General features: G+C 35.9%; 1 protein-coding gene across 1 annotated transcript in view; it reads left to right on the forward strand.

Annotated features, from left to right (window-relative positions):
• Nucleotides 1-17,068, forward strand: part of LOC129754086 (uncharacterized) — a 90,041-nt gene that overhangs the window by 50,755 nt on the left and 22,218 nt on the right. Inside the window, exon 2 of the mRNA XM_055749954.1 lies at nucleotides 6,149-6,238. Within this exon, the coding sequence (XP_055605929.1) occupies nucleotides 6,149-6,238 (90 nt within the window). The remainder of the gene's footprint in view (nucleotides 1-6,148; nucleotides 6,239-17,068) is intronic.

Genomic DNA, 17,068 nt, shown 5'->3' on the forward strand with positions numbered 1-17,068 from the left:
GCAACGCAATCTTATTGGAACGTTGCGTTGCGTTGCGTTGCGTTGCGTTGCTAGTTGTTTCAGCATGACATCAGCCTAATTCAATCCCTTCAATCCACCAGCAAACAAGCACGGCCGAGCTGTGCGTGTGTATGCAGTAAAAGCAACAAAAAAAAACATTCCTTCAATTCAATTCGCCGGCAAACAACCACGGCTAAGCTGTGCGTGTGTATGTAGCCAAAGCAACAAGAATATATTCCTTCAATTCACCGGCAAACAAGCACCGGCCAAGCTGCCCGGCTTTAGCAGCTGTGTATATGTAGCGTGTGTATGTAATAGCAGGCAGTAAGCAAAGCACAGTTCTCATTCAATGGGTTTCCCGTTTCCTCCACTCCCGTTCCCTTTCCCGTTTCCATCTTAAGACAAATGAATACCTTGAAAGGAGGCCAAACGCCGGGAAGCCACTGTCGTGCGTTTCTTTTGTGATTGATTGATGGCAGAATGCCTATGACAAATATCCCTCTTCTTGCATGAAGCTCAAATAGTACACTGGTTAAGATGTCGGTCTGGCAAGACCATATGGTTGATGATTTGAGTTCGATTCTCCCTATGGGCGCTGTGGTTTATAATTTTATTTTCTTGTTTCTGGGATGAATTATCCAATAGGAACGAAATCCCATAAAATGCTTTTCTTGTTTTGCTTGAATGTAGTGGTCATGCATCATTTTAGTTGGGAGCCGAGTCCTTATGCCAGTTACGGTTTTTCAAACATATCATCTTCGGCACAGTGCACATTTCAGCGCATTATCGGCACAGAGATGTGCTAAATAGGCATTGGATTTTTGCAACCTCTTCTATGGGTGTAGACATTATTTTTAAGATTTCATTAGTATGGTGAAGAAACAACTTGGAAGGGTTACGATTTTGAACAGAATTAAGAATTTAAACTTAAATTTCGTTATCGAAATCGAAAGCTGAATCGGAATGCTTGTAATGAAAAACATTTAAAAGAAATTTTATAACCACAGTTTATAAACCACATCTCGCGACCAATTGTTAAATTTTGTCAAATTTTGACTAATTTTTTCGTTTATGAATTAAAATTTGTTGGTTTATTTATTCTAAGGTCCGGAAAATAATTATCGATTTAAAATGATAGTTTTATGCGCATAACAAACAAATGAACCTCAATGGCTTTTAACGGATTTTTCAAAACCAAAAAAAATATGTTTTTTTTGTAGAATTTGATGAAAATATAATTGTGACAAACCCTCTTATAGTTTTTTTATATTAATTGCATCTTGTAATATGCATTTTTATGATATAAAATTTTCAATGCTTCATTTTAATATTTCAACAGAAGTCTATTTTTTATCTGGGAAAAGGTGTTAGGAAAGAATTGATCAATCGATCCTTGATGAAATTCTTATTTTTTGATATTGTGATCTTAGAATTTCCAAGGCGGTCACACGGTACCAAGTAGGTACTTATTTCTTGGCCAAAATCATCCACCACCCCTGAATTAATCCCAGATATTCGAAAACGGGCATCAATTCGGTTTAATTGCAAGATAGTGCTGCCATCTATGACTTGAAACTAGAGAAATAACGTTTGGCTATTTAAAAACATTAGTATTTTTGAATTTGAAGCCTGTTTTTTTATTCAAATTCAGCCTCAAATCTATGTTTCGTCAATTTGCATCATACTAATGACGGAAATGAAGAAATAAAGCACTTTGATAAAGTATTATAGCTCAAGTATCAAATTCCTAAACGCTAGATGAGCATCTCTTAAAACCCCCTTTTCAAACCTTTGAAAATCTTTGAAATTCTAGAAAACTCCTTAAAATACAGTTATCTATTCAAATACTTCGTAGAAGCATTATTATTCACTTTAACACGGTAAATTTTTAGAAATAATCTTGTTTTTGTTGAAAAACACAAGTGGTGCTATTCTTATTTCGCACCTTTTTCCCATAGTTTTGTTCCTCAACGCCAATTGCAACGTCCAAAAAAAGTAAACTTATGCTTGATTTTTCCGTTAAACAATTCAAAACAATTTGTAGAAGAAGATTTTGGTGATTTTCAAGCATTCATATTTTAACAAGCAAAACACATAGTGGTGCTATTCTTATTTCACTCACTGTAGATGTTGGAATTGGATCGTCATTTCTTTTATCGTTCCCATATTTCTGGTATTGTGTTTGTGGTAAAGTCTGCTTCATTTAATATTGGAACAAATTCTTTTGCTCATTGTGGCGCTCCTAGTGGACGGATTCGGAAACTTTTTTCACCCACGTGTCGGGAAATTCATTACCTTTCACCATGTATTTATGTCATAACACCAACCGATAGCATTTTGTAAACAACCGCCATGGAAGCCGAACGGAGAGATCAAATTGTGCACAGTTTTCTTGAAAATCCATTGTTGTCGGCATCGAAGCTAGCTAAACAGCTTAAAATGCCCAGAAATACCGTATGGCGTGGAAACATTGACGACGGCTCGGAAGCCGCATTCGAAGCGTCGGAGTGGAACTGTCGATCGGAAACTGCGTGGAAAAGTCATCAAGGCCGTCAAGAGGAATCCCAATCTTTCAGACCGCGATTTGGCCAATAAGTTCCAGGCCGCTCACAGTACGGTGCGACGAATTCGTCTCCGGGAAGGAATAAGTTCATTCCGAGCCAGCAAACAGCCAAATCGGACGCAGAAGCAGAACAATGTGGCCAGAATCCGTGCTCGAAAGCTGTACGACCAAGTGCTGACCAAGTTCGACGGATGTATTCTGATGGACGATGAGACCTACGTGAAGGCGGACTTTGGGCAAATCCCAGGTCAAAAATTTTATTTGGAGACGGCTCGGGGGGATGTACCTGCAAAATTTAAGTTCGTGTTTGCGGATAAATTCGCCCGCAAGTACATGATTTGGCAGGGGATATGCAGTTGTGGACAGAAAACCAAAGTCTTTCTCACTGACAAAACAATGACATCAGAAGTCTACAAAAAAGAGTGCCTACAGAAACGGATTCTGCCGTTTATTCGTGCCCACGACCGTCCAGTAATGTTTTGGCCGGACCTCGCAAGCTGCCATTACAGCAAAACGGTTATGGAATGGTACGCAACGAACGGGGTCAGCGTAATACCGAAGGACCTCAACCCCCCAAACTGCCCCCAGTTCCGGCCGATAGAGAAATACTGAGCAATCACGAAGCGGAGGCTTAAGGCAAAGGGAAAACTTGTTAGGAACATGACTCAAATGAAGAACTGGTGGAATCAAATCGCCAAAACGGTGGACGAAAAGGGTGTGCGCCGCCTAATGTGCCGTATTACGGGAAAAGTACGAGAATTTCTTCGAAACAGCAATGAATAATTTTTTTAATTTTTTTTATGAAAGAGAAAAGAAAATGCTACATTTGTATGAAAAACAAATTATGAATTCGTTAATAAATGACTGAACTACACGCAATTGTTTGTGTTCCAATATTAAATGAAGCAGACTTTATGATGTTTCATGTTTTTTGAAAGAGTTCTGGTTTTTTTTTTAAGGGAAATGCTGGATTGTTGCTTCATAAAGCCAGAATACCAGTTTTGCCCTGGCTTTCCATCTTTGAATTGCTTGCTTGCTAGCTTAGACGTATTATTAGACTAAAGTTTTAAATTCTCCCTTATCGCAAGGAAAACCCATCTGTGCCCTGGCAATTAAGCATTTCACCAGAGGTTTTACAACTTCAATGGAAATATTTGTTGACCGATCGACCATTTTATTTCGACTCGGTTATGGAGCAGCCCCAAAGGAATTCCATATACATCCGACGCTTCTCGATAGTTCTTATACCTATTTGAAATGTCCTACACAACGGCCATCATGTTTTCCCCTACACCCATAGAAGAGGTTGCAAAAATTCAATGCCTATTTAGCAAATCTCTGTGCCGATAATGCGCTGAAATGTGCACTGTGCCGAAGACGGTATGTTTGAAAAACCGTAACTGGCATAAGGACTCGGCTCCCAACCAAAATGATGACCACTACATTCAAGCAAAACAAGAAAAACATTTTATGGGATTTCCTTCCTATTGGATAATTCATCCCAGAAACAAGAAAATAAAAATTAAAACCACAGCGCTGTAGTGAGAATCGAACTCACATCACCAATTGAATCGTCTTGCCAGTCCGACATTCTTACCAGTATACTATTCAAGCTTCATTCAGGATGAGGTATATTTGTCATAGGCTTTCTGTTACCGATCAATCACAAAAAACGTACAACGGCGGCTTCCCGGCGTTTGGCCTCCTTTCAATGCATTCCTTTGTCTTAAGATGGAAACGGGAAAGGGAACGGGAGTGAAGGAACGGGAAACCTATTGAATGAGAACTGTGCTTTGCTTACTGCCTGCTATTACATACACACGCTACATATACACAGCTGCTAAAGCCGGGCAGCTTGGCCGGTGTTGTTTGCCGGTGAATTGAAGGAATGTTTTTGTTGTTGCTCTTGCTACATACACACGCACAGCTTAGCCGTGTTTGCCGGTTGATTGAATTAGAAGGATGTTTTTGTTGTTGCTTTTGCTACATTCACACGCACTGTGCTCGGTTCGCTGGCTGCCTGGTGTTGGCCGGTATTTATTTCCATCCTTCTTCGGCTTGTGATGCGATGGGGAGGGACGCGAAAACGTTTTTATTTTGTTTCATTCAGACATACGCATTTCGGTTGCGCTGGGAGGTTAATGCCGGTGGGCGCAAATCGAATCAGTGCCGGTCGCGTTATCTTCTTGTACCAATGATGCTATGAAATTGACTACACGCCATTGGCACAGAGGCTGAATTTTGGGTGTAGATATCTCGGGCTAGGCTTTTTTCACGTACAAGCAAGGCATCTTAATATTTGAACCTAAACAGATGATTCGAAGAAACTCATAAAGTTGTTGTTTTGATTAAATACTCATTACAGTATTTTTGATTCCACTTGTATTCGAAGATCGGCTGATCTAAAAGAAAGTTTCACTCACTTAATCAATTCTCTGACAGCTGTACTAAATTCCACACTATCAGCACTATTTACTTAGAAAAAACTTGAAATACTTGAAATCTGCTTTGATCTTTTAAGGTTTTGTGCACCACACAAAATCGAAGGAACATTTGAATGCTTTTGATTTGCGACGCAGTATTTGAATGTGCATCGAATGTCCCGGAATCAAACACAACAACAAAGGAAGATGGGAGAATCGTTAAAAACTACACTGAAAATCAAAAATTCCCAAACTTTGGAACTTCTACCCCCCAACCCTGAGTTCAATATTAACAACTCAATTTTGTGAAGAAATCACAGCTTGTCAATATGCCAAATTTGCTTTTCAAGCGGAGAACTGTTTTTTTTTTTTGGATTTTTATATGTTGGCAAATCTAATTCTACTACCTCCATCGTGGCAGATCTACCCAACTACTTCCGAACGATTTAAAATCATTAACGTAAACCGTTTGGTATTTAGTTAGGTCTGTATGGAAAAAAATAGCATGAAAAAAATTATGCATTTAAATTAATACGTTTTGCATGGATTGTGCTGAAAAAATCCAAATTTATGAATCCCATTCTATTTCTATGTAAGCTCGAGCAAGTGCAGGTAGAATTAGAAGGATATAGATAATTTAATTCTTTCCGTCTTTCCGATACCCGTCTAGAGTGTTTCAAAAACATAACTACCGCGTTGAGATCATAAATGTTGAGTAATAACATCGAATTAAGAAATACACCACTCGATTTGTTTGCCTCTAAGTGGATTATAAGCAGGTAGCCCACCAATTACAGAACCCGCACGCGAATAATCACAAATTAATGTACGCACATTGCGTTGCTTATAAATAGAACGATTGCGACAGCTTCTAATGGCATAATCAACGATTTTCGATAGAGCTGATTAGAAGGATATAGAGGGGTTAGCTGTGAGGTTGCTACGAAAAATAGTACTCATTACTAATCCGCCATGCGTGCCAGACTAATTATACACATATTTTCATTAGCAACAACTGGTAACTTGGCACTCCTCACATCCGGTCAACACTTGCGTGCGTGCGGGCTCAGAATCGTAGAATCCAATCAATGATTAGTGTTCTTCAATTTACATTTGTCTGGTTAATAATTTTGTTATATTTTCCTGTCTTGACTCATTTCAGGCGCTTTTTCTCGTATTTCTGTCATTGATGGGACCACCGTTACTGGCCAACGCCTCCAAAGATCCACTCTTCGGTTATGCTCCGGAATACGTAAGTACTTTGTACCTTGTTACTGTTCGATACCTTACGCCCCGCCTGTTACATGACATAACGCGATCGATTGGCGTGAATTATTTTCCTTGAATCACTAATGAGCCTTGCAGCATTGTATAACTCGAAGCTTTGATGGTGTTTAATAGTATCCTAGAGTTGTTTTTGTTTTTAATAATTATGAAACTTTCTGAAGAGATTTCAATCAACCTTAGTGTGAATCGACAGCTCCATGTCGGGGGAGGTAATTCAAGGAATATGCTAAAATCTATCAGTAAGAAGAAATGCTACTGAATAATTGGGGAGAGTGGGGTATCGTGGGCCATGGGGAAACGTGGGTCACTATAAATATCTCGGATGTGTGTTGAGATAAACATCTCATTCCAACTGTCTTCGTCATCGCTTTGCGTATGCGTAAATATATGAGAATATACTTTTGAAATTGTGAACGCATCGTATGTTTTATTTTATTTGACTAGCTTTGAAAAAAATACATGCATAATTAATCAAGCCCCCGCTCATTGCATCGCTGGGAAACCTGAAGTTCATAAAAAAATATGCTCGTATGCTGTTGGTGCAAAATGAGTTTTTCATTAATTTTCAAGAAGTCACTCAAACGCAACCTATTTGCAAATCATACCTTGTGGGGAATCATGGACCACATAATGTGGGGTATCTTGGGCCACCTGTATTTTGGCATTTATAACTTAAAATAAATTCATGAGATCTCTAAAGTTTTTCTTTGTCAAATGATGAGTTATGAATAGTATCCTTTTTTTACAACGCGATAGAGACGAACATAAATCCTGTATAAGGATTTTTTTCCAAAACGTTCGTGAGTCAGGTTTTTGAAACTATACAATCCTATTCTACACTCTTTTTCATTTCCTCGTCTGAAGTTTGTTTAATATAATTAAACGAGTTTAAAAAATTACAGATTTAAGTCAATTCATATACATTGCATGTAGTTTGGTCTTACCCAGTGAACATTTTGGTCTGTATATTTCAGTTGTTTCTGAGATATACACACTTTTGTACAATCTGAAAAAGTTGTATAGAATATTCTATATGAGCCTGTACGTACCAAAGTGGAGGCAATCTACGGACCAAATTTTGCTCACCTTGAAAATTTAAAACTTTGTTTTGCGTTTTCAACAATTTGATAGCAATTTTGCTTAGCACAAAATCTTAGGATTGTACAACTTACAACTTTCTAAAAGAAAGTTTCTATTGCCTGTCTTACAATTTGATTACAATTTCCTTTTGCAGGTAGCCTTAGGTTTGTACAACTTTCTTCACCATTTAATACAATTTATTGTTACAGTATCCCAAAGCAATTATATTTTTCCCCTATCACGATTTTACTATGAATCGCCGAGAACATAAAAACAATAGAATATAATGTTTACTGCGAAAAAAAAACTGAACCATATACAACTTGATGTGTCTCTTTTTCCTCATTCTCGAACTCACAACGTTCCGATCCCTGTCCTTCGAAAAAATCAAATGAAGTTTCTTTTTCAAGTTTAATTAGTATAAAACTCAGGAAAAATATTCAGTTAGGCTTCTGCTTTTCCAAATCCGAATTGCCAAGCCTTACGCTTAACCCCTGCCATCAGATTTTGTACAGCCACCTTGTCCACCTTCTTCGCCGCAGAAAGCCAGTTTGCCTTGAACTGCTGCTCGTCCTTAGCAGTTTTTTTGGTCTTCTTTAGGTTCCGCTTGACAACAGCCCAGTATTTCTCAATTGGGCGGAGCTCTGGCCTGTTGGGAGGGTTCTTGTCCTTGGGAACCACCTGCACGTTGTTGCCGGCGTACCACTCCATGGCCTTTTTACCGTAATGGCAAGATGCCAAATCTGGCCAAAATAGTTCGGAACAACCGTGTTTTTTCAAGAAAGGCAGCAGACGTTTATTCAAACACTCTTTCACGTAAATTTCTTGGTTGACAGTCCCGGAAGCTATGAAAATGCTGCTTTTCAAGCCACAGATACAGATGGCTTGCCAAACCAGATATTTCTTAGTGAACTTTGACAGTTTCATGTGCTTGAAAATATCTGCTACCTTTCCCCTCCCTTTTGCCGTATAAAACTCCTGTCCCGGAAGCTGCTTGTACTCGGCTTTGACGTAGGTTTCGTAGTCCATTACTAGAAGTCAAATTTCGTCAGCATCGTCGTGTACAGCCTCCGGGATCGCGCTTTGACCGTCGTATTTTGTTTATCACCGCGATTTGGAGTCACTACCTTCTTGTAAGTCGATAGTCCGGCTCGTTTTTTGGCTCGATGCACGGTTGTAGAGTATACACCCAGCTTATTTGCGGCATCTCGGAGGGAGAGGTTAGGGTTTCGCTTGAAATTACCAGCAACTCTCTTTGTCGTGACAGCGGCTTCTGGTTTTCGATTTACTTTGTTCCAGACTTCCTGGCTGTCGACAAACGTTCCCCAAACACTTTAATTACATTTGTAACGGTTGATTTAGCAACTTTTAGCGATTTTGCCAGCTTTGCGTGCGAGTAGCTCGGATTTTCGCGATGCGTGAGCAAAATTTTGATGCCCTGCTCTTCTTCCTTGGACGGCATTTTGACAACTGAAGAGTGAATTCCAAAATCAAAATAAGAGCAACATTCTACACACACACACACACACACACACACACACACACACACACACACACACACACACACACACACACACACACACACACACACACACACACACACACACACACACACACACACACACACACACACACACACACACACACACACACACACACACACACACACACACACACTCACTCACACACACACACACACACACACACACACACACACACACACACACACACACACACACACACACACACACACACACACACACACACACACACACACACACACACACACACACACACACACACACACACACACACACACACACACACACACACACACACACACACACACACACACACACACACACCTTCAAAATGAGGGGTGTTCAGGTTTTTTAAATGAAAAATTGAATGAAATACGTCAAGTTGTCACCCTTTATATAAAATCATCACTTTAAATACAAATTAAGTAGAATATATGATAATCAAAATCAGTTTCTTAATATGAATCTTTTGGAATCTAGTTTTATTTGATATGCTCTTGAATTTAAAGTCATCATTCAAAATTAAAAATTCAATTTTTATTGTACTACAAAGTATAAATTATAAAAAAAAAAGTGATTGATCTTTTTTATTGTTCCTGTAGGTATCAACAAATAATTTCTAATTTTTTTAATTCAAATTTTAAATTAATTTTTTGGATTTTAATAAAACATTTTTTTGTTTCGATTATAGTCGATTAACCATCTTTATGACATTCGCGACTTTATCAACGTTGCAGTTGGCGGATCGTTATTGAAAAACTTATCCGGTACAACTGTGTTCGATGTTTACTCTTGGGCTCGAATTCGTGGACATCGGCTCAGGAGACAACAGACTTGCCAACTGAGCTATATCACAAGTCCCAATAAAAAATAATGAACCCTTCATTTCTGATAGTTAATACTTTTCTTCTGTGAAGAGTCTCAATCATTCGCAATTGAAATAGCGAAGCTTTCAGATTCAGAATATCAAACCGTATGCTAAATTTTAACTTAAAATTTCAATATTATTGTGTAGATTAGCTGAAAGCAGTATCGGTTTCGGTGACATAATTGCTGTAGATCTTGAAATCCAGGAGTGTTGGTTAAATGTCACTAAAAAATCTTCTGACTTTTTAGCATGATAGATTGCCTTGTTGCCGATAAATAGTGGAATGAAAAGGGGATACTTTTAATTCACAAGGGAAAATTAAAACTGATTTTGGAAGATTTTTGCATCCCAAATTAGATTTTTTTGTCAGATTTTGCTCTCCCTTCTTATTTTCTGGCGTTAAGTAATTTTAAAACTAAGCAGTTTAAAGTGAAAAATCGATCAATGATAATTGATGAAGTAACTAACCTAAATATGTTAAATCTTTCATTATCCTTTATTCATTCAACGGTACAAATTAGAGGGAAGAATGCCAAAAAGTGACAAATTCCCGGAAAAACAATACAGATTTCGTCTAGACAATCTTCGTATTTTACAAAATGGGGAAACATACTTACTTCTAGACTTTTTTCTCATGGTGAATTACTCACAGTCTTCATGAAAATTGATCATTAGGTTAAAACCTTTTTTTTCTAAATCTTTTTTATGTTTTACACTTTTGCTAAAAAGTGCACAAATTTTTTCAATGAACCTTGTATTTTCAAAATTTATACCGGAAACAAGAACTGGTAAAAAATACAAATTTGCATTTAATACTCCTTAATAAGTCGAAATCAGTTTTCAAATTCTTTGCACCTCGGAAAATGTAAATTTTGTTTCCTTGTGTAAAAGATTTGAATGCAGGCTTTGGGTTCTGTAGATGAATTTGAATCTCTATCGCCAACACCAATTCTTTCATATTGAAACAGCTTTCATACATACTTTTTTGTTCCTTTTTGGTTCTAAAAACTCATAGGGAACGCAAAATCATAACACGTAATCTCTTTTTTCGATTTATTGATGCTGAAATGTCCGGAGAAGAATTTTTAAAATCAATCTCTTTCTATGAATATTTTATATTCGATTTCTGTTTGGCAGTATTTGTATTTTTTTCATGGTCATCCATAATATAAATGTTTGATGTAATAGATTTTAAACCGAAATAAATAAAATCAGATCTGAAATTTAAATTATTTTTTTTTTAATTCCATAATATAGGTTATAAATTTTAAGTTTATAGATCATATTTGAATGGTGGAATGGTGAAACAACTCGCGAAAGAGAATCTTTACTGTGATTCAAAACCTGAATTCTTATTTTGAAATAAGTCATGAAATCCCTGTAAAAGCAAGTGAAAATTGAACTACTTTAGATTTTAAAATGAGGTTAGCATAAGACATCTGATATGACCTTATTAAGTTGAAAAATTCTCAATGAATCAGCTGTAGACAAAAGAAAAAAAAAACAGAATTTTTAATTCAAATTTATATTTTAATTTCAGATATGCGTAAGCTTTTAATTTTTAAAGTAATGTTTTATCAGAATGATTTTTCCTGATTTTGAATAGATAATTTTCCTTCGATTTCAAAAATATTTTGAAATGCAAAACAAATTCTAATGGAAGCTTTTCGCTGCTCAAATCTTCATAAAAAATGAATTTTATGCTGCATCAACACTTGTTGATTATTACGATTGAATTTATTTAGTGAAATATTGGTAACTAAAAAACAAAAAGAAAGATTAGAAAGTTAGACGGTGAATTGAAGTCATTCGTTTCTTAAACGCCTACTGGAAAACTGATCACTCCGATGGATAATTTGACCTAATTTAAATTTCATACAATAAAGGCAATTAAACAATTGAAGGCACAAGGGTTTCTTCTACTTCCTAGAACGACCAAGACCTGTTAATCCATTAAACATGGTAAAAATTTCTAAAAATAAAGAAAATCGAAAATTACATGATTCCGTACGTTTAAAGTTTAATGTTTTTTTTTTATTGTTTCCTTCTAAATCTGAGCAAATAAAAAGAACTGCATATAGAAGGCAATAAACAACAGAACAATTTTTCAAGTATTTCAGTATTATAACCATATACACCCCCCTCATATGGCTTTTTCAAATTCAATTTCATATTTCAAATTTCAAATTCATTTAATTAAAATTCAAAACAAAATCAAGAATTTAGAAGCTCTAAATTTGAAGCAAATATTAAATTTATTACAATTTGCTCGTGTTAATTTAGGCATATGAGGGAAATAAATGGCAATTTAAAAAAAAATAAAAGTTGACCTACATTTCATTAAAAGCAAATTCAAAATCAACACTCAACAACACACTTTTGTTGAGTTACTTATCAACAAAAGTTATTTGGTATAAATCAGTCCAGGGAAACGTTACAGCTGCTTGAGTTTGGTGGACCGACTATTTTCAATGTTGAGCCTTTCAACTGATAAATTAACTATTTTGCTTTAAAAAAAACACCCCCACGGAGTGAAAAATTTTGAAAATTTAAAAGCATCTCTACTAAGAAAAGTTCCAGCTTTTTATAGAAATTTGTGCTTTAGCGGGTATTTTATAAGGTTTTTTACTGCATAGGGGGGGGGGGGATGCCTTTTGCCAACCGCACGCGTTTTTCTTTTTGTCCGCGAAAAATTTGTAAAATCCTGATTTTAATATCGGAAAAAAGACATAAAATCGCTTAAAAGTGTTCAAAGTGAAGGCTGGGATGAAGTGTTTCACGAGTTTCACCTAAGAAACCCCGGTGAAATATATTTAATCTTATTTAATTTCACGAAAAGAGTGGCTAAACGGTTGGGGCGAGGTTTTTGTTATCTAATTTCAGCCGAAAACGTGTTTTTTTTCGTGCTGAAGTTTTCATGTGAAACTTTCGGTTGTTCACTCGGAAAATACTATCGCCGTATAATCGGGAACGGTTTGCATTAGTTGTGTTAGTTTGTGCATCGAAGAATTTGTTTCTTGAAAACAATGTTTTGTTAGATTGAGGCAAAGATACCGTCACTTCAAGATAAAGAAGTGGGCTTTGCCGCAAACATTAATTCTTCTATACGGACTTTCGATGTTCGCAACGCCACCTTAAGAGTTCGGGCAACAAGATTCATGCATCTAGCCATGGTAACCAATGTGTGTTTTGGAAAAACAAATCTGCTTTAAAAGTATATCTGATGGAAGTGAGTACTTCATAGCCATCTACAATGCTTTAAATGGTAAAAATATATTTTGGCTGACCTTTTGGACGAATTATTAACCATATATTGACAACCGGAAAAAAATTTATTTGAATTTGAATTAAACCGAAACTCTGCTTTTCTAATTTTACTCTGTTCGAGAAGAAAATCATCTATTGAATGCTCAATTGGGAATCTTTTTGTTCATAAAAAAAAGTATGTTGAAATTGAAACCAACAGTGCAAATACGAACAACGGTTGCTTTGATAAGTTTGTATGTTATTTGACGTTGAAGTTGTTGAATACTCAAACCATTGACCCCCATGGAGGGTGTACAATAGGGTGGCCCAAAATTGTACTATGTCTGGGATGTTGGGGGCTCAAGCTTCAAATGATAGCTTAGGGTGTAAGAAACAATATTTTATATGGCGACGACTCAGAAAAATGATGTTTAGAGGTCGCACTGGTTCGATTTTTGAAAAAAGGCCATTTTTTTCGAAATTTTGTCCTAATAATATTTTCAGATCTTGAAAAAGTATCAAACATGTGTCTCTAATATTTTTTAAATTTCCTTTATAATGTAAGTTTTAAACTAAAAATTTATTGGGACTATTTTGGACTCTCAATTTTTATGTATGATTTTTTTAATTACGCAATACTGTGAATTTTTGTAAAAAAAATAATTAAAATTAACAAAAAAGTGTACTTTGGATTAAGATTTTTAATCAATATTGAATTTAAAAGATGCGCGACGTTAAAATGTGCAACTTTGCAGAAGAAAGTGTACAGCTATGACTTGTCGTTTCAAAGTAATTCAAGTTTCACTGTGGAACAAAGTCACAATTTTCAAATTTTTGCTAAGAATTGCTCTATATTATGATGTTGATGAGTTTCGAGCAATCAAAGAACCAAATAAACTCCTGATATCAAATTTTTTCATCCTTTTATCGATCCTTAAATCACCAGAAAGAACCATTCCAAGTTTCTAGAGCCCCTCGGAGCGTATGGTACTGGTGGTCCACGCTTCTTCCTTTTTCTTGTTCCTGACGTCTCTGCGTTCTCTGCTCCACAGTAGGCCCGACCATTTTATGTTTTTAATTATTTTAATGTTTTTATGTTAACATAATCAAATGCATGAACAAGACAAGAAGAATAATAAAATATTTTTATTATTTTTCGGGGCTCAGACTTAAGTTCTGGCTGTGGAAATACGATTAGTGATTAGTGATTAAAATCTTTGGTGTCTGGTCTGGTCAAACTTGATTGGCAAAATTGTCGTAATACCATGAGTTTTCACCTTGTTATGTACGTTAAGAATTTTTACTTTTCATTTTTCAAGTTTGCAAATTATTACTCCACTTTTCAATTTTACAATTAGATAAAGACGTTTGTAAAATGTACAACAATTTAGAGCTCATTGACATGTTTGTATTGCTTTCGCCTCACGCGAATTGCAAACGTGACTCAAATCGTACACATGCCTATTTTTTACCGCAATCGAGAATCGATTTCGGCACTCATGTGACAGATCTGGTTTCAAGATCAGCCAACCCAGTAGAGGTTCAGCGAAACCACATTTGACCGCCCCAAATGGTTTTGTTGGTGTAAATGGACAGGACAATCCATTTTTCTGCGATTCTACGCTTTTGGCAGTGTGAGGTAAATATTTGCACGCTTTAAGTGTGTATTGATATATTATAAACTGCGACAGAGAGCCACTCACAGAAATCGCGCGTCTAGACATGATTCGATAGCGATCGCAATAAATTAATAGTGACATTACAAGGTATTTAATTAGAAGCTGACACTCGAGTTCATTATTTTAATTTCGCGTGATAGGAGGGAGTTTTGTTTTGTGTTGGACTCTCGCTCGATGGCAGTCACAACTCACAACAAAACGATGAAGCAGAATATTGCTGATCATGTGGGCGAACTAGAATTTTATTTTCGCTAAACTGCCAATGTCAACCGATCGAAGGTCCTTCGGGCAATTTATTATCCGAATCATGAAGTCGTTGGAAATGTTATCCAGTTCTGATATTTTCTTACTATTATTTTCAGCTATTCATTAAATAAAATTGAATCAAAGTTTCAAACAAAATTCAAACACCAGAAGGGAGCGTAAAAATAACCATAAATCATATTTGCAAGATAAAAATTGCTGAAGCCCCCAGGGCATAGCAGCGCCAAAGCTTTAGACGTTAAGTCTATTTGATTGACAATTGACACAAATTTTCAATGAACGACCAACCGATTCTCTAAGGAGTCAATCAACCGGTAGGTACCATTGATGTGCCTTTCAGCTGGTACATTGCCCTAGCACCTTCTAGCTACTTACTTACTACTTCTAACTGTTAGCTTCTGGCTACTGGAAGTTGTTTTCAAACGCCGGAGCCGCCCAATTATTGTCGACAAGGTAGCGTTCATTGATGAAGCCGCGTCATATCAAGTTGGTTGATTCTACTAATGAGATTGTCTTACACGTTTTTACCACATTTTTATTTTTCCAAAAAAATTGTTGATTTTCTCTTAATTTTTCATCTCTATCATCATTTGTGGACGACTACTTTAAAATAATTCCATCCGCTATAGGGTTGTCTCATAACTAGCACTACTTAAATCGCTCGTTGCTGATTCATCACGTGGACTTGATTGTTCTTATGTACTCTGGGCTGTTTCACAAATCATAATCGGTTCTCAAAGCAAAATTACTTATAGTATACTTTTTTTCGCAAAAATTCAAGGTTATAAACATTACTTAATCCAAAAAACGACCAAAACTTTTATATTTAAAGTAACAAAAATCGTGTTGACTGCAAATAAAATTAGTTTTAGAAAACTTTCGCTAGCAACTATAAAACCATCTGAGTCTTGTGTGTAATAATGTAATTTTCGCAAAAACAGTCAACGGTTAATATGTACGACCCCGTTGCTCCAACTCTGAAAAAAAAATTGAAAAATTGGAATTATTTGCCCGTTCTTCCAAACACCCATGTTCAAATTTTCATCTGAATCCTATATATAACATAGCCAATATTGCTGAAAAAAGCATTTGGCTTGTATGTACGACTTATTTTCATTTTCACAAAAACATTTCATTCCTGGTTCTAATGAGCACCTGTGCCAAATTTCAGCTCTCTAAATCTTCAGACGGCTGAACTTATTGAAGATAATTTTGAATAAAGAGCCGACGAAAGAGGTCGTCTTTATAAATTGATCACTGATTTGGCGATATTGATGTTATTCTGCATAGGATTGGAATTAAAATCATCTTGAAATTTAAGAGAAGATGAAAAACCAATTGTTGTGCCTGAAATTCACATTTCAGACACATTTCAAATTTTCTTTTTTCCTTTACTCAAATCCCGCAATGCTCGCAATCCCGGTATACGATTTCTCATGTGTTAAACAGATAAAGCAATAGCCTTCACTCCGATTAGCTGTCATTCTTATGGAAATTTGTGTAAGAGTAAAGAGCTATAGATTTATTCTTTTTAGCAGGCTCAAGCCTAATCCTTTTTGATCATTCACAAGCGATCCGCGATGCCAGGTTAAATGTTTGACGTTTTGTAGTTAGGAAAAAAAGGTAAACAAAAGGGATGAATTTAAAACTCATTTTACTACAGCTTTTTACTTCAGAGATCTCTTAAAAAGTAAGTAGAATCAACATTTAGGTCTTCTTCTAGTGTTTAAAATATTTTTTGAAAAAATATTGATAGCTACTAATCGGTAAATTGAGCTTCAAAAACTGGTGTTTTTCTTGCTATTGAAAACTCACCTAAGTATTTTAAAAGGTTTTGAATGAAAAAGTGATATTTTTACAAAAACATTCATTCAATAAAAATTGTTGGAGATATTTGTAAACTACATTTACGAAAGTTCTGTTTCGGAAAGCATTCTTACAAGGAAAAAACCTGGTTGAAAAAACTAGAATTTTATGCTGATTTCTGTTAACTAAAGTAACAAATTTGATGTTTTTTCTGGAATCATCGGAGTGTTTGAGTCGTTTTTAGTACTGGAAGAAGATTTAAAATTATTTAGATTTTTTATAAATTTATTTAAGAGCTGTATTTCATTTAT

The sequence above is a fragment of the Uranotaenia lowii genome, chromosome 3 (assembly GCF_029784155.1).
Source record: "Uranotaenia lowii strain MFRU-FL chromosome 3, ASM2978415v1, whole genome shotgun sequence".
NCBI classification, from domain to species: Eukaryota; Metazoa; Arthropoda; class Insecta; order Diptera; family Culicidae; genus Uranotaenia; species Uranotaenia lowii.